This window comes from Ptychodera flava, chromosome 5, assembly GCF_041260155.1.
Source record: "Ptychodera flava strain L36383 chromosome 5, AS_Pfla_20210202, whole genome shotgun sequence".
Classification (NCBI taxonomy): domain Eukaryota; kingdom Metazoa; phylum Hemichordata; class Enteropneusta; family Ptychoderidae; genus Ptychodera; species Ptychodera flava.
The window spans coordinates 38,053,059-38,072,167 of record NC_091932.1 but is presented as its reverse complement, the minus strand read 5'-3'; the positions used below and the strand labels follow the sequence as shown (position 1 = coordinate 38,072,167).

Genomic DNA, 19,109 nt, shown 5'->3' with positions numbered 1-19,109 from the left:
TGTTGTGTTAGCTAAATTAAAAACATGCTGATTGTAATGAGTTTGAGGCAGTTTACAGATGAGATTGAGCAACGAGTCAGGGGCAGTCTACAGACTATACTATGAAATGAGTTTGGGGGCAGTAAACAAGCTAGATTAAGCTATGAGTTAGGGACAGTCTACAGACTAGATTGAGCACTGAGTTAGGGGAGAGCCTGTAGACTTTCCACATAGGAGCAGTCAAAAGTCTAGATTAAGAAACGAGTTACGGGCAGTCAGCAGACTACATTAAACAATGAGTTAGATGTGAGTCTAATAAGACTTGCCATATGAAAGCAGTCAACTTTCAATTAAGTAACGTGTTAGGGGCAGTCAACAGACAAGGTCGAGCAATGAGTCAGAGGGCAGTCTACGGCCAACAAATTAGATTAAGTATTGAGTTGGGGCTGTCAATGGACTACACTGAGCAACAAGTTAGGAGCAGTCACTGGGCCACACTGAGCAATGACTTTGAGGCAGTCAACGGTTGAGACTCAGCATGGAGGAATCTACTTACCTTTCAATACATCCATCACATGAACCACCTGCATCCGTAAAGTTCCAAAGTCCAACGTTTTTGCCATCAAGAATCGTTTCACCAACACATCCGCCAAATGTCTTAGAAGTTAAAGCATTGTTCTGTAAACATGAACAGTATTGTACACTTGTCAAATGACATCGATTGTATTCCTGATATCCCAGGAAAGTGAAATACCAATAAAGGTATTTTGTATCAAGAGTTAAAAGGTAGCGTAAATGACCCTTTGCTCACATTTGGTTTAACACATGACAGACCTGAGTGAGTGTACATACCATATTTAATAGCTATTAAAGGCCTTAGATGTAAAAATCATAGTATCAAGTGCATTTGAACACATTTGAGGCACCATTTATCAAATACCAAGGCCAAGTATGTACATGTTGGCAACTGTTGCAATGAACACACACATATACAACATTATGCAGCCTAGTACATCAAAATTAGAGACATGACTACCATACCAATTAGGTACAGATGTCCTTTTCTAATATTGCATTGCATGGAATTAATGGTTAGCAATATTTGGTAATTTGTCAAGAAGTAATATTTAAGGAAACAACTTATTATTGGCTTGGAGATCTTTGGCAGTTGGTTATATATACATATACCAAATGTGAGCTTAAAAAACCTTTGCTTTACAGAAACGTGAAATGGTGTAAACAAATCCTATGTCACAATTATGTGAAGATTTGAGCCTGGAAAAGTTGGATTTACCGTTGAGAAAAGAGATTCTGGAATTCCACCAATGTGGAAGTCACTGTCTCTATCGGCATCTAAAACACTGTATTCTGGAGGAGCCTCACTCCTTGCCACCTCAGTATCTGAACTGGAAGTTGACCGCTTGACTCTCAGCTCTGCTGCGGCGCCGTATCTGTTGATAGAAGAATGGGGGAATGACAGGTCAGAATGGGTAATTGCAACTACTCCCATCAAACATGTGAGAATCCACCAGTTTTATAAATGGAAATTTTATTCTACATTTAACACAGAAACATTCACAAACAGACTGAGGTAAAAAATTCAAGATGTCTCTGCTAGACTCGAAGTTACTGATGGTATTTCATGCAAACTTTCAGTGATTTTAAGTAAATTTTTCATCATTATGCGTCAAAAAAGAAAACCGCGATAATTTCTGTGGCATAAGATCGAATCATGAAGTAATCTGAAGTACACCTTCGACCTCATATCTTCAAAACAGCAGCATTTCTCTGTTGGTGTGATTCTAATCAGTATTCTTGGAGGTAACGAAGTTGTGTTACAGTGACCAAGACCACATACACAAGGGAAACAATCCGCTTTTATTGACCTCCCAGGCTCTAACTTAGATCAGACAGTCATACGCATTGTAGATGCAGACTTGTAATTATAATATGAAAGGTTGCTGAAGTACAATTGTTAGTGAAGCTTTATTTTATCGTGTCAACAATTTCAACTGAAACATTTCTCAAATTTGACAATATTTTTTGGTCCCCTCAACTTTTTGGGTCATTATGAAGTTTATGGAGCAGATAAAATTTTTATCATCTCACCTTTATGAAAAATCAGAAATTTAATTTCCCCTACAAAGTTAACACAAGCATTTCGGCCATTTTGAATTTCACGTTTCCGTAAATGTGAAGGGTAGTTTGTTTCTCTAACAGCGAATTCCCATGGTGACCCCTGTTTTTATTCTTGATTTTGAAAAAAAAATGGTTTGATGTCCTTGGGGAAAATTTGTTTTAGTCTTTCCATCATGAGCAGGGATTACCCTGGCTCAAGAACTGCATGAGGTAAAATCCCACATGAAAAAAAACTGGGGGAGAATTTCAAAATCTCTGGGATACCCGTGATTTTCTGCATATTGGTTAATTTGCATAACAATACACTCAGTGTGACGGTTTTCAGACAACCTCAGTTTTCGGACATTTAATGACATGCTGTTTGTTGTACTCACTTCGCTCCGTATTGATAGCGTTTTACAAGTCAAAGTAAGTCAGGTGACGCTGCATTTTGTTTGGATAGTTTTTTTTTTGGTAGATGCTATTTCGGGCTACAAACTTGGCGAAGTTCGCTACACTGTACGATACAAGGTGTCGAACGCAACACACAAAGACAGCCGTGTCCGATACCTAAGCGCCATACACGTCGAAATATAGTTGCGTCATCCATGGATTAAACGTAACTAATTGTCATGAAATATTTCCATATAGTTTTCTAAACACATCGAAATTGAAAATAGGGTTCGAAGTTTCAAAATATCAGTATTTAGCCCCTATAATCATATTCCAAATACGACGTCCGATTAGATTACTGCGATAGCAGTCCGATTACTGTGCACTCAACATGGGTAAAAAATTTGGCAACTTTGACCCCCATAATTGCTACTTCTGTCGGTGTTAACAGTTTGAGGATAAACACAATAAAGTTTCGAAAGGTATGATAATAAGATTTCGTAGTGCTTGTCATTTATGAAACGGCTTTTGGCGAAATTCACTATCCTGTCCGAAAACTGTCACACAGAGTGTAGTTGTAATCGGAGGCGATCGAATCCATACTTTCTAGTGCGGAGTAACTGAAGTACAGTAGTCCAGAATAGTGCATTTTCGTTTTTTTTCTTCGCACTACCACTCGTACTGGACACGAATTCCTTCGAAAGCGCCATTTTGAGCGACGACAACACGCTTTACATCAACAATGAACACTTGCTGTATCGACTCCAATGAACTGTCAATGAACGCAAAACTGCCTGTTGGCAACCAATCACAAACACTGTTTGAAACGGGTAACTCTGCAACAGGCTCTTGGTATAGCGCTCTCTACGGCAACAGAATGAGTGGTTCTGTACTGAAAACCTGCCAAATATTACCGATGAATTTAGATCGCGTAAATGTATCACATACGTGCCATTTGCATTATCTGCGCGACTTTTTTGCCCAATTGATTTTTCGGAATGTGATTTTTCTGATTTTTGAGCGTAAATATCGCGTTATCGAGCCCCAAAGTGATCCCTGATGAGGCATGATTACAATCTTAAGATATTTGTCATGTTTAAGTTTTTTAATAAAACTTTTTGTATTATACAGTTGACTTGCCTGTTAGCTTCTACTTTGTACCACTTGTCATCATCTATTGACATTGGATGTGTAACACTTCCAAGACCGGCTCCTACATCCCATTGGAATTTCACTCTTCCATTCACAGTCTCTATTGACAGGAAATCATCCTGAGGTACATGAAGACACAAACAAATATTTATAACTTGGTTTTATAATATATGGCATGACATGTTTATCATATATTGTTGAAATTTTTTACAGATGAAAAATGTTTCTTAACCACAACACATTTTACTACCATAACTGATAAATGTGTGTTATTTGCTATGTAGCAAATGACACTTGTGATACAGTCATGGGAACTGCGCTCAAAGGTCGTAAGGGACCCATATACCCATTGTAAACATCTGTATCCAAAGTACGATGGTGATTGATGAAAGTTAAAAGATGTATGTCATAATCTACATCATATAATTTACATGTTGCAGGTATAATCATGAGGTGCATTTAGATTATAGTACACGAAATACATTGTTTGTAAACAAGAAACTTGCACAGGCGCATTTCCGATGATGGTTTCCCTTTAGGGTAGAATGTGTGTTGGGGAAAGATATTTGGACACTCAAACGTTTACAATGATGTTTTGACCTACCACTTGTGGGGGCTCATTTTGAAGCTTATGAAATAAACAAAGTTTTTACTGGCTTAGTTTTGTGAAAATCAGGAATTTTACACTCCCTTATATAGATAACACAGGGATGGCGGCCATTTTGAATTTCAAATATCGGTAAATGTTGGACAATTTGTTTCTGTAGTATGAAACTTTACATGGTTTCCACTGATTTCTATTCTTGATTATGAAAGAGAATGGTGAAAGTTTACTTGATGAAAGTTTGAGTAGAAGTTACAGTCTTTCAGTTTTGGGGTGTGAACTACCTTAATGTCAAATGACTTTCAACATCGACAAGCAATTCTGAGTTGGTCTTGCTTTCAGATGTATTCCCATGTAACTTTTGATACCAACAGTTCCTAAGTCTGACATGTCAAGTGTTTACTGATTACACTTTAATGTAAACTTGGATTACTTACAGTGGTGACAGATCCCAAATACATCAACAGATTGTCAGCCTGTGTTGTTTTGAAATTCATGACGACAGAATTGTAAGGGCTTCGTGAGACATCTGGTTCATAACCACGGATACAGGTACCTGATGTATCGACTGACAACTTGATCTGTAACAGAATATAAAGTTTCAAAATGGTAGTCATATTGCTTCAATAGAAATGACAGCATTTATAAATACACCCTTTGTCAAAATGTTACATTCCACTGTTCACATGTCAAATCTATCGGTAACACTAAATGTTTCTAATGACTGACGTTTGCCATTATGTCAATGTCAACTGGTTTTTCTGCTCAATTGTTTTTTTCTTTAAAAATACAGCTACTCTGCTAATGTGCCAGTGATTTTTATATCACAGTCTGGGCAATGTCGGAAACACTTGAACCTTATATTGCTTGAAAGGTATATGAATACAGTACTACATTTCTGACACGAATTATCAACTCCATTCACTCATTTCAACTATGCAGCATGTTATTTTTACAGTACATATCAAGTGCTAGCGAAGCTTTTTTGTGCAAACAGGTGTTCAGGCACAGTTTTTCAGCAGGCAGGCAACTTTAAAATAATCAGTTAACTGGGAGAAAAGTAAAGCTTTACTGTGTGCAGAGAAGAAATTGCAACTTTTACAGTAGTCAGGGAGAAAATTTATGAAAAAAAGTTACAAACAGCTTCAATTCCCCCTCCAAATTATAAGGTCATGGTCAAATATAAGTAAAATCAGTATTTCAACTTAAAAATATGTTTTATGACGATTTTGTAATATTGACTGAACTTTTTAGTTAGCTGCACCTGACATGTACACATAGTGAATTGTAACTACAACAATGTTTGTGTACTTACACTTGCAGCTTGGCTCTTTGCCAAAGATATCCTTTCAGTTATCTGTGTGAGGTTATTTGCCATCATTCCTTGTAAATCCCGGATGTTTGCAGCTCTGCGAGTCAATGATTCCGACAGCTCAAGCATTTTACTCAGAGCACTTTTGCTCCTGTCCACTGCAAATGAAATTGCCGCACACGATAGTTTAGATAAAGAAATTACATAAAAAGGAAAGTGATTTACATTGAAAACCAAATTTCAATTTTTACCTTTAACCCTTAACCTTTAACCCTGAAAAGTTCCTATATGTCACTATCAGGGAAAGTCATTCAGAAACATTGTAGCATAACCAGTGTGCCCTCTAACAAAAACAGAATTATGGAAACTTTCTGTCAATCTGAAGAATTGGGGAAATTTCTTTGCATCATCCATATATCTTTGTTTATGAACCAAAAAATTTACTTGTGTCATTAATTTGTGTGCATTGTGGCACATTACATTGGGTCAGACGGCACGATGGGGATGACACACTATAACATTTGAAGGTGCCTGAAAATAGAAACTGAAAACATGATTGTTACTGACTTCAACCACTATGACAATGCCCAATAGGGTGAAAATACACAGTTATGGTTTTAAAAATACTGTTTTTACTGACTTGGTAGATGGCAAACAACAAGCTCCACTGGCAATAAAAGGAAACATGCTTTCTTACTGAAAGCAGACTACTCACAGCTTCTGTCAGCCGAGTTGATGTTTGTTGAGGCCATTAAAGTATTTTCTTTCAACTTCGAAAATTTCTCAAGTTGTGATGGTAATGCATCGAGCACATCCTGGGTCTTCTGTTTAGCTGCTGCAGCACGGCCAGATGCTTCATCAGCCTTGGCCTTGGCTTCCTGAGCTTTCTGACTCAAGTCTGACCATCAAGAAAAAAACAAAACATGTTCTAGAACAATTCACATAACAACAAAACTTGGGCTTCCTTTTTTTAAAAGGATTATAAGCCTCAAAAACAAAAGACCTCTGCTCAAAGTTTCACAAGGGAGCTTTAAACCATTCCAAAAATCAGACTTAAATATTAGGGATTGCTGAGCTGATTTTGATACTAGAGTGACAACTTGCAAAAAATTTACCAATATCAGAAATTCAAAATGGCAGCCATCCCTGTGTTAAACCTATGGGGAAAATTAACGTTTTCGCTTTCATAAAAACAAGTTGGTGAAAAGCTTATTTAATGAGTACGCTTCAGAATAATTCTCCATAAAGCAGTAGACAAGAAAATGATTGTGAAAATTGGAAAATCTGAATAACGGTCCCTGAGATGTTTTACCTTCACATTCATTGTTAAAGAATGGTAAATTTAACATCAAGAAAATCTTACTACAGAAGATCAAAGAAGTTTCTTCTATTCTTATGCTATGTTTGAGAAATATGACTAAAAATATATATCAGTCTTGATACAAGCATATTTCACAAAAAATAATTTGAGTAAAATGAGTACAGCTGCCCCTTTATTGTAATATTTTGGGAGAGAAAAATTTCAATAGCGAAAATTCTGGAGTAAGAGAGTGAGATCCGCTTGTACCTGTTTGCAGAGCTGGTAATTCAGCTTGGATTGCAGAATTTTTGTCTGTTATTTCTTTTTTAGTAGCCTTTATTGTATCTATGTCTTGTTTGACTAATCCAAGTCTGTCTTCCAGGGAATTTACATCGGAATCCTTAGTCTGGGCGCCATCTAGTAGGATTTCACTTCTTTCCTTGGAGTTCATGGCCCTGGCTGCAAGGGAGTCTTCCGCACCGGTTCCCTCTGATGCCTAGATCAATCAACAACACACACAAAATTATGAATTCTGTGTTTTCTCCAAAGTGCATGATTGTGTGAATCCCCCTATTTAGACAAAATTCCCCCTTAAAATAGACATAAATATAAACACATGCCATGTGCCCTTCTACATTGGGATCTTGAGATCTTGATATACACAGAGTGTTGCGTGGCATTCTGCAAAGTGATTGCTGTCAAAGGTGTAAACATCACATGGTTGATTTAACCCACTATCTGTCCAGCCACAGTACAGTGACATACCAAGCTTTCAATCTTCAGAAAGATGAGCCAAAGCTGAAAGACTATCAGCGAGAGTTTGCCTCAAGATTACAAAACCCTGTTACAACTTAAATGAACGAAGTGTGAATGATCTGTGTGGGCTTCCAATACATTACACAATTACAAGATGGAAAAGAACAGGAAACCGTGGGCTGTCTCTAATTTGACATTTGATCTACACAATAACTTTAATTTCTAATACCTTTAAAAAACTTAATTAGAATAAGTAGAAAAACATAGGTTTCTATAATTTATTACGGTCCCCCCCCAATCAGAACCAAATCTCAAAAATTTTCAAGTAGAAGAGGACGTTCCCTTTGTGACAGAAACCTGGAGAAAAAACTGTTTTATTTGTTTTAAGCAAAAAATAATATAATTTCATTAAAAAAATCACATAGAATAGTACCAGAGGTACTACACTGAAATATATAATTACCATTCAAAGATAGCCAATAAAAGGTACAACAGAAATGGTACACAGCTTCTAACACCATCGCCATATCTACCAAAACCTTTGGTACAGAGGTTTTCAAGACATTTCCCTGTGTATCACAACCTCAGCAAAAACACTGATTTACGCAGATGACAATCCACATAAAAACAACTATACCTGTTGTAATGCTTCATCAGCTATCTGTCTTGCTTCATGGGCTGTTATGTTAGCGTCACTGATTGTGTCTACAATTTCACCATACACTCTGGCTGCTTTGACAGGCACCTCAGCCAGATCACGGGTGCTTTCAAAGAGACTGCAACAGAAATTGTAACACGTTTACTAATGTACGCAACAGCGTCAACATGAAACCTTGGTGGTAATGAAATCATGCATCAAATATTTTCAAATATATGAAGATATTTCAGGCAGTTGTAGCTAATGAATACACACATTTTGGTCACTCAAGACAGTTGGAAAAATTGCACTTTGACCTTTGTGTCAATCACTTCAGTCACAACTATGAATAAAATAAGTCTGTATTTATCACTAAGATCATCTAGGTGGTTGCTGTCAATGTGAAGAAACTCATTAGAAACAGACAAGCTCAATTGGATATATATTTACATCAGTCAAACTCTGATGTTTTGTTTTGTCTGCAAGATACCAGGTACCTGTGCCAGGCTCCTGTCTACACATCCAAGTTCAAGACATTTGGCAAGCACCTACAACTACCAAATATGGGAATGACGGAAATTCAACAGCAATTTATTTTAAGGTAGCATGCACCTCAGGGACAGACATTTGGATTCTCAAATTTTTATGATTCTATCTTTTGGTCTACAGCTTGCTTGGGTTCATTTTGAAACTTGAGGATAAGGCAAAGATTTCCACTGTCTTACTTGTTTGGAAATTAAAAATCCATTTATTTTTCATGGGGAAACATGTGGATGGCAGCCATTTTGAATTTCAAATATTGGTAATTTTTACATCTACCCTAGTTTGTTTCTCTAAGTACCAAATCTTGCAGCATGACCCCTGATTTTAATTCTTGACTTCAAAAATGGCTCAGTTTCAAGTTTTCTTGAGGAAAGTTTGAGCAAAAGTTGAAGTCATTCAATTCGAAGGCGCATACTACCTTAACAATGATAGATTTTATGCTTACTTTTCAAGGGAAGCTGCATACTCAGCCAGGCTATCAGCATGCTGTTCAGCACGGGCTACTACTTCAGGTACATCCGCCATATTTTGTTGAATTAAGCCGACTTTCATTCGCACATCTGGTAAGACTGCTGTTAGGTCCTCTGATTTCAGTAACGTTTGCTATACAGGCAAAACAAATATGATGACATGGTTGTTTAGAATATGGCTGAAACACAAAACCTAATTTGCAATAATTCACTTATAATTTGTTTTGAAAATCTGTTGGAAAATTTATTAAGAGCTGATTCCAATTTTAGGTCTGTTACTAATGAAAGCAACACAAAGTGACATTTAATTGCTGCCAGATGGAATCCTGATAAATTTTGTCTCAGTACAGGGGTGTTTTATTACCCCTACTTGTTGTCATATCTTACGGCATTATAACATTTTTAGTTTCATTCAAAAAATTGATGGTATCAAAGTATGTTTTATGATTCCTGTAAAATTAATCCTCTTTCTACAAGGCTCCATAGACAAACCATTGAAATAAATACCACTTGGGAGAAAATTATCATCAAAATTTTTAGACCAAATATTTATTTTTGCCCCCTAATTATGTGATTCTGACACCAATGACACTAATAAGCCCTTTTGTACATAGTCTTTTGGCTCTACAACCCTTTTAACATTCAAATTTGGCCTGACACTCAATATTTCTCGCAAACCTGGACTTCTGGATGAGTAATGTGTGTAAAATTGACAAAATGTTCATAGTTGTCCATGTAGTCATGCACAGTGGCGTGGCAGCAGTAAACAACAAATAACTTGTGAAACAGATACAGCAGTTGGAATTTTAAAGCAACATTCTTAACTAGATGCGAATATCACCTGTATGTAAGTCTCTGTGTCTGTTTACAGAAGTGAGCACAAAAGCAAATCTTTGTCAGAATTTGTATCTTATTTATCTCAAAGAGAGTGTTTTAACCTATCTTCAAGTCTGACAAAAGGTAATGCAGGTGACTATAATGTGATCAAAGTAGTCTACAAAACTCATGGTATACAGTAGTTCATTGTGAAACTTAAAATATCTGGCATTCACAGTAATGCAGACTGTAAAAGTGGGTTACTTGTCCAGACAAATCCTAGTAACAAACCTTCCACTATGAAAATATGAATAATATCAATATTGTCAAGTTTTCATGAAATACCAAATTTTCAAAAAATTTGTTACCTCAAGTTCTCTGTATCCAATATTTATTGCGTCTGATGCGTTTTCAAGCAAGTGTCTTCCAGAGTTCAGAACATTTATCAATGCAGTCTCTCTCTCCATTAGTTGTTTCATTTTCTCCTGACAAACACAAAACAAAATACGCTTTGATTACTCCAAGTCTACTTCATCTGGGAAAAATCAAAGGACCAGTCGCTGTAACTTTTGTTGACTTTTTCACTGTTTTCATTGTCAATGTCAATTACAGTTTCTTGTTCAACTCCCCAAACCATGTTGAGGTACACATACAGTGTTTAGCTTGTCAACTCTACCTGTATATATGTAGACCCCAATGTTCAAAAGTGAATTCTTGTCTTGACTAGAGTTCAAATGTAAACAATGACAGTGAACTTTACACATACAGACATTGTGTTGACAAACTAGGTAGTCGGTGTTTCAACATGCCCTGGGGAGTTGAACTTGATTTTTCAGCTGATATAAAAATCAAAAATGGTGAAAAAAAATCATCAAAAGTTACAGTTACTTGCCCTTCAACACACATGCAACAGTTCTAGTTTGCTTGAAAGAATGCAATTCCTTGACAACGTGTGAAGGAGGGAAGTGCATACAAAAAATACTGCGCATTACGAAAGGACGCACTCAGAGGACAGATACTCACGCTCGGGTTTTTGCAACACATTTCTGCTCTATGATTTGATTGGCCTCATTTTAAACCTTGTGGAGTAAATGATGTCTTCAAGATCTTTTTTTGAAAATTTGAAAATGACACAACACCTGTGGTAAGTGTAAGTCTTGAGCATAGGATGGATGAACAGGTGAACGTACATACAAACGAACAGATATATAGGACAGACAAAGGATGCCGACTGACTGATCTCAATCCCTCACCTTGCTTTGCAAATCTATGTAGCACGTGGAATCTAAAATGACTGTCCAAATAAGATTATTGCAAGAAAGAAAATGCTGAATTCTACTTACTTTTACTTCCAATGAGGTATTGCGACTGTTATAATTGAGTTCCTCAGTGTTATCAGCCATCATGTCGGCTAGCTCTGTTTGATTGATTAATTCATTGAATTTATCCATGATGTCCATCATACTATCCTCGATACGATCTGCCAGCTCTATGTTCTCTTCCACTTTGTCCATGAAAGCTCTCTGAGCTTTTCTCAAGGACTCCTTGGCACGTCTGAAAATTGACAAATTTACAAACATTCAACTCTTGGTGCTATCTATTGCATGTATAAATAGTGATTTGATCGGTCTAGTTCCAAACACTGAATCTGTCAACCAGAAACAAAAATTACTTCCATAATATCTTAAACTTTCTGTTTTTGCTTATTACAGTCTGTTTTTTGGCTCCAGCACATATACGCTTGCCTTTTTTAGAGTAGGAATGTACCATTGTGCTATAGCTCTAGGTGTTGTTGAAATTTGAAATAATATTTGTTTTGACAACGGCACTTTCAGACCAACCTGGGTCTTTTTGTTATACAGTAGATTTGTCAGCATTGATAAAGTGTAGCTTTTTTGATATACAAAGATTTAACATGGCTTGCTTATGTTAGAGAAACTTGATGCTTTGTCAATTGACTATGACACATCAAAGATCTGTCCTCTTTCTTTACAGATTAAATAAAGTTTGATAGTTTAATACTATTCTCACACTTTTTGTTACGGAACAATTGCATGTGTTTAGAGAAGCACTCTTAAAGGTGTTATCAGTGAGGCCGATGTAAACCTTATCCTTGTTGACTCCTGTTGATACCTTGGCCTTGTAAACGACACCTTTGATGAGACAGTCACCTTTTAATGGGCATGTAGACTTGTCCCATCAATTATGAACAGCTGGTCAATCTTTACTCTGGTGTATTGGATTATTGGAACTTTAAACATTTTGCAGCAGATCATTACTTTTCGAAAATAATTTAGAAACCGTTGAATGAATTATTACTGAAAGATATTTCAAGATCAAGGAAACTGATCACTGATAGAGCAAATTTGTGATGTAATGAAAAATGAATGGACTTACTCTAATTCATCCATAGCATCCTGATCCCGGACTGTAAAATTTCTTGCCATTATTTCATCCAAGATGCGCTTAGCTTCTTCCAGTAAAGCTTCATTTTCCAATGCTGGTTGACTTGAAATACTGTCTGCTAAGTCTTCAAGGTCCTTGATCAGCGCTGAAAAACAAATTTAATGTACACAGCTGAAACTTACTTCAAACAAATTTGTTTCCTGGAAAATATAAATTTTTTTGACAAATTGTTCCATTCATATTCAAGTTTCCTGACATTATTATTGGAAGCTTTGTACTTAGCAAATGGTGATCACACTGAGAAAGCATGTATGTCTGTGAAAAGGAAACATAAACTTGTGATACAAAGCACAAAAAAAAGCTAAGTAATAGGATACAGCATGCTTGGTAAGATAAAGAAACAAATTTGGATTGATTCTCTTGTAAATTTATATTCACAGGATGGGAAAATAAACTTGTCACTTCAGTCTGTCATTTGTACATTTGTGGTCAAAGCAATAAACTCAGTTAATTCTTGATAGGATTCAAATTCACACTGTGCGACATCTAGTCACTAAGCAAAGACGCCAGAGACAAAATGCTCCACTAAATCCCTACCCTTAAAAAGAGTGGTTCAATAACAGAGTTATATAGCTCTTATAATTTTCTGACTGAGACCCCTCCACACACAGTCAAGTTCATGAAGCACTCGCAAATATACATACTTTCTATGATACATTGCACATAGACTTTATCAAAGCAACGAGTACATCTCTACAGTGGGCTTCAGGCAGTCTCCAGGGACAATCTGTCCACCAGTAGAAATGTCAAGCCAGGGTAGCAAATTCAGTAAATTCTTGATTAGATTCAAACTCATAGCATATGGCACTTAATAAACTAGCAAAGGCATTGCTGAGTTTATTTGCTGTGATTTAATATATGTGGACGTAGATACAACTGGAACTTATAAAAAGTTTTTGGATTTTTAATATAAAGTCAGTAATAGCAAGTTGAATAAGTAGTGCAGTCATCAATGATGATTACAAGAGGAAGGTGTTAAAATGTATGGCGGAGAGGTTTCTCACCTTTGATTTTATCTAGGGTATCCTGAAGAAGCTGTTCCACTTCAATGGCTCTACGATCACTCTTGTTGGCTTCCTCTGCCGTGTTGGAAGATCTTGTCTGGGATTCTTCAGACTGTGTTAGGAAACATGATACAAAACGCCAAATTATCTTGACTGTGTAATTATCAACATAACAGTCAGTACATGGAGTGTAACAAGGAGAATGAAATCACATCAAAGTGTGATATTTTGCTTGTCAACATTACTTGCTAACACTTTCACCATCTATTAACACATTGCTGTCACATGACTATCTTATCACTTACCCTCTTCAAAAGAGCCATCACATCATCTTCTAAACCCATCACACCATCAGGTAGAGAATTGACCATATCAGCAGCAACTTCCAGAGCATTTTTGTAGGATTCAAGCTGAGGCTATTTCAATTCAAATACAAAACAAAAACAGTCATGTTATCTATAAAACCCAACAGTGTAACCAAGGTATTTTTACAGACTGACTGTGAAATTGTTTCTTAAAGTTTCAAATACTGTATTTGGTCTTTGGTTCTTAATAGTAATCATACAGAAACTAAGAAATAAATTTAATATGAAAGTTCATATCAATGAAAATTTCAGCCTCAATATTATTGCTTTGTCATTTTTTTAAATCTAGCAGTTTTTTCTAAGATGTTATCATTCAGTTTACATAACAGATGACTAAAATTAACATACATGAGTTCCCTGTAAACTACTTTAAAACAAGTGAAGAGATCAGATGGCCGTAAACTATAGCTTACCTGTAACTGTTGTGTAGCATTGACCATCATACGAAGACGAGACCATGGCGCAGGTACTATGCCAGTAATATTTGGTGTTTCCAACTTCGCTGTCAATTCATCAATATCATCCAATAATAATCCAGTACAAGTATCATCGCATGCTGAAAAGGTAACAAGGTCAAAGGTCAAAACTATCACACAGATCCTTTTTGACAAATATGTATCGTACTTTCATCTTTCATTACAGAGAAGTATTCATGATAATAGCATTTTTGCTAGGTCAGTCACTTGTAGTAAATTCAAGTTTTCATGTTTTTCATGTAGAACCCTCTGTTTACATTAATCAAGATGACATTGCTATACGAAAAATATTCTACCAAAAAACACAAAATTTGGAAAATTGTGAAAAGTATTGGTGTCTTGGAGTTTTTGGATTTCATATTCTTTTCAGGAGAAGCGTGATTTTTGATAAAATGTCACTACCACCATCTTGCACTGACACGATGCACCGCAATACTTACAAGTACATCCCTGCTGTGTAAAGACATGTCTTGGTTGACATACATCACATGCCCTTCCACTGAGACCTTCATCACAGACACACTGTCCACTCACTGGGTCACATGTCTGATTCAATGATCCATACTCATTACAGTCACAGGGTTCACAACTGCTTCCTGGAACCGTTGGATTCCCGAAATAGCCTTCCTCACACCTGTAGACAAGACGACAACAATGACTTAGCAATGAACTTTTTATGAATTTAGAAATATTGCAAATGTATCATCTTGTCAATTATGGAATTCAAAGTTTCCAAGGTAACGACAAGTGTTGATTTTAAATTTTTCCCAACAATTTTTTAAGAATTAGTGGTATTGTGGTATTGTGGTTAGTTAATCGGGTTGAATTCAGAATTGTTTTCAACTAAGGCTGCTGCATGAAAGGATTTTGGATATAATATTTCTTTTTCTGTCCTTACATCACTTGCCAGTTGTATCAAAGTATCTCTAATGCTGATTATCATGTGTAGCTACATAGCTTGATGTCAAATCTGGGTGAGTTTTTGTAAGAAAGAAAACAAAATCTATACATCATGTGAAGACAAAAGACCATGTTGGTTTTAAAAGCACTGCTCCCAGTTACAGATTTGTCACTCAAGATAGCAGCCGAAGGGAAAAATCAGACACTGCTGCTTGAAATGCAGACAATTTTTGTCAGTGTTTGTATGGCTGTTGTTGCAGCTTGTAGGCTGCACTGTTGATGAAGTTTCTACTGTTCATGGCCTATTGTTATATTTTTCTGTCTTGCATGCATGACTTCTGAAAATGTAATCTACATTTGCAGACAAAAATTTATTTTGCATATTAATGAGAGAACAATAACGTTATTTGCAAAGAGCCACACTGAAATAAGAGATCACCACAAATTCTTTATGGCTGTTCAGAAAAGTTGTGAATGATACACTGGTGTAAAAGCATGACTTACGTGTCACAGTATCTGCCTATATAACCTGATTCACAATCTGTACAGTGATGACCGCCATCACTTTCCAGTACACAGGTGGGACTGAAACTAAGATAGAGAGGACAAACAATGTTTTATTGTCATCAGCATTAGAGTGAGTGAATATATAAATACACGAATAAATGAATTCATAAATGAATGGTTTTTGATGTGTTACTGCAGTCTTACCACGTGCAGGTTAGCAGAGTATGCACAACAAGACACTCTCACCAGAGTCAAAGATTGTCCCTCTTTTAAGATATATACTTTTGACAGATTTAACACCAGGTTTGTTTTTTTAGCTTATGTCACTCACATAATTCTAACCAGTTAAATGCCTGTGTAAGGCATCAGATTGTCTTGCCATGAAGCTTTTCTTACTAGATTACAATTTCAATGGAAAACAAAAGGCTATGGCACCTACATAGTTCTCTTAAAGAACAGAACAAACTTGATCCCGGCTGATTGCCAGGGATCAAGTCCCCAGCCTTGTAAGACTTAAAAACAATCTAAATTGTTCAGCTATATTTGGGCATGTATTCCATGACAAACAATTAACATTTAACTGGTATGATTATTAAAGAAAGACTTGTATTTGTTAAAACACAATTTCAATTCATAATTCAGAGTATTAGAGTACAACTGACTTGTTGGATGATGTCACCAGTGGACAGGCACAAGGTTGGCAATCATCAGGGGTTCCCATGGTAGCATTGCCAAAGAAACCATCTGCACACTCTTCACACATTGGTCCACTGGTATTATGTTCACAGTCCTATATATAGAAATAGACAGACACATATATTATATATTGTGTTCACAGTGCTGCAAATAAAGGTATACAGTCTTATGTATTGTTTACATTCAGTACTGAATGCAACTAGACTTATGTATTGTGTTCTCACAGGCCTGGACATAAAGACTTATGTACTGTACAATCAGGCAGATCATCATAGCTTGAGTGCTAAAATTACACAGATTTTATTCTTGTTGGTCTTTAATAGTAGAGAAATTAAAATTGGTTTGATAACTGACATTCTGAATGTGCACGATTTCATTTATTGGGGCAAATCTTGCCCGCAATATTAATTTACCAAAAGAAGAGTTCAACAGGGTTTGGAAATTGACAAGCTTACCTCACAGACACCAGTGCTGGAATCACACATTGCTCCATGGTTATTGCAAGTACATGGTCGGCAAGTTCCTAAGTATGGACCATTAGCTACTCTCACAAAGCCTGGGGCACATTCCTGAAAGAAAGAAAAAATCGATACTCGTTGCAACTCACAAAAAGTGCAGTATTTTAACTTTTTCACCTAATTATATTCAAACACTGGAACATGACCCTGAGAAAACATTTCTTAAAACAATTTTTGTATGTTAAAATTTAAGTATCAGATAAGAAAATACATCATAAACATTAACATTTCATTAAATACCAACTTGAACTGCAAAAAATGGGATGTGACAGTGGAATACTTTAAAAAGACGATCAATTTTAAATACCAAAAGGTAAGATTTGCCTGTACAATGCAATATAAATGAGATGATGTCAGAGCTATGCATAGATATTGTTGATATGAAGCAGTATCAGTGAGTTAACAGCGGTTGTTTCTGAATGGTCGATCACTTTGTTGAAATGTTTCTAAATTGTCAAATCTCTTTGTTAAAATGTCCCTATTCATTTGACTCATCTGATGTCTTGACACCAGTTGTTAGCAGCATCAAGTAGCCTCAAGCACCAAGCATCCTTAAAAAACTTCAAGTTTTGTGTCAAAACATGTTACAGGAACCCAGCCTGCATCACCCAACAACAGGAATGATAAAAATCAGGATTTCCCGGATTGCCAGATTGCAAAGACGGAACTGGAGTAGCAATTTCAAAATCGGACGTAATTGTGTTTACTTTGACTAGAATAAATTCACAAGCAGATATACCCAAACCGTTAAACCTGACATGATTTGTGTAATTATTTGGACAAAAATACATTCACAAACAGACATGAACCCAAATGTGGCAGCCTGACATCTGTGTATATTGATTTTGACAAAAATATATTCACAAACTGACTTGAACTAACCTGACATGACAGTGTATTTATTTTGACAAGAATATATTCACAAACAGATGTCAACCAAACTTTGACTAACCTGACATGACCGTGTATTTATTTTAACAAGAACACATTCACAAGCAGACATTAGCCAAACTTTGACTAACCTAACTGTGAGTAAGTTTATTTTGACAAGTACACATTCGCAAGCAGACAATAACCAAACTTTAATGACTAACCTGACAAGATAATCCTTGATATCCATCTGGACATTCACACTCTTCAACTCCAAGAGCTTCAGGTAATGATGGATTATCAGAACGAGGAATACCAACTTCAAAACTCAAATCACTCAGGCTATGTAAGTAAACATAGAAATATCTTGTAAACAACCAATCAAGTTTACAATCGAAACACTACATGTTATCAATGGTCAATGGAAAAAAGGCTGTGTCACACAACTGTTAAATGGAGCACACAGCTGAAATAGCTGTCACACTGTTAACACAAGTGTCACACAACTTATACACCGTCACACAGCTAACACAACTGTAACACCGTTAACACAACTGTCACACAGCTAACACATTTGTCACACCGCTAACACAACTGTCACACCGCTAACACAACTGTCATACAGCCAACACAACTGTCACACAACTGACAATATCGTCACACAGCTAACACAACTGTTACACAGCTAACACACTGTCATACAACTGATAAAATGTCACATAACTGATTACAGTGTCACACAGCTAACACAACTGTAGTCACACAACTGTTAAAACCCTCACACAGTCAACAAACCATCACAATGCTAATACTTACATAAGTTCAGTCATGCCGGGACCATAGGTTGCTCTAATCATAATTGCCTTGACATCATAGAGAGCCATCATGAATACATCTCTAGGAGCAGTCTCTAGATAAATGGCATCACGGAGCTGCCATTCCGTCTATGTAATAAGGAAATAGTCATTTCATTAGCATTCTGTCCAATAATTTTATTTGCAGGCATTGGGAACAGTTGAATTTCAATTTCCAAACGTTATAAATTCTGTCCCTAATTAAAACTTTTATTTAAAGTAATTAACACATTACACTGTCATGAGGTCTATACCTCCCATTTATTACCAAAGGGGCAAATACATTCTCACAATAAAAGGATATGCAAATTACAAATTGTTATGTAAATTGATGACCCCTCTCTTTTACCGAGCTATGGAGGACTGTCACTTA

At 36.3% G+C, this 19,109-nt stretch overlaps 1 protein-coding gene across 1 annotated transcript in view; it reads right to left on the bottom strand.

The window, feature by feature from the left end:
- The window catches only part of LOC139133845 (laminin subunit alpha-2-like), a 110,046-nt gene that overhangs the window by 52,710 nt on the left and 38,227 nt on the right, over positions 1–19,109 (bottom strand). Inside the window, 21 exon segments of the mRNA XM_070700607.1 lie at positions 536–657; positions 1,274–1,430; positions 3,631–3,761; positions 4,684–4,827; positions 5,562–5,716; positions 6,274–6,456; positions 7,126–7,354; positions 8,252–8,390; positions 9,240–9,397; positions 10,449–10,565; positions 11,424–11,634; positions 12,478–12,631; positions 13,551–13,662; positions 13,856–13,966; positions 14,329–14,471; positions 14,832–15,025; positions 15,796–15,882; positions 16,461–16,588; positions 16,950–17,063; positions 18,107–18,224; positions 18,699–18,826. Coding sequence (XP_070556708.1) covers positions 536–657; positions 1,274–1,430; positions 3,631–3,761; positions 4,684–4,827; positions 5,562–5,716; positions 6,274–6,456; positions 7,126–7,354; positions 8,252–8,390; positions 9,240–9,397; positions 10,449–10,565; positions 11,424–11,634; positions 12,478–12,631; positions 13,551–13,662; positions 13,856–13,966; positions 14,329–14,471; positions 14,832–15,025; positions 15,796–15,882; positions 16,461–16,588; positions 16,950–17,063; positions 18,107–18,224; positions 18,699–18,826 — 3,035 coding nt within the window.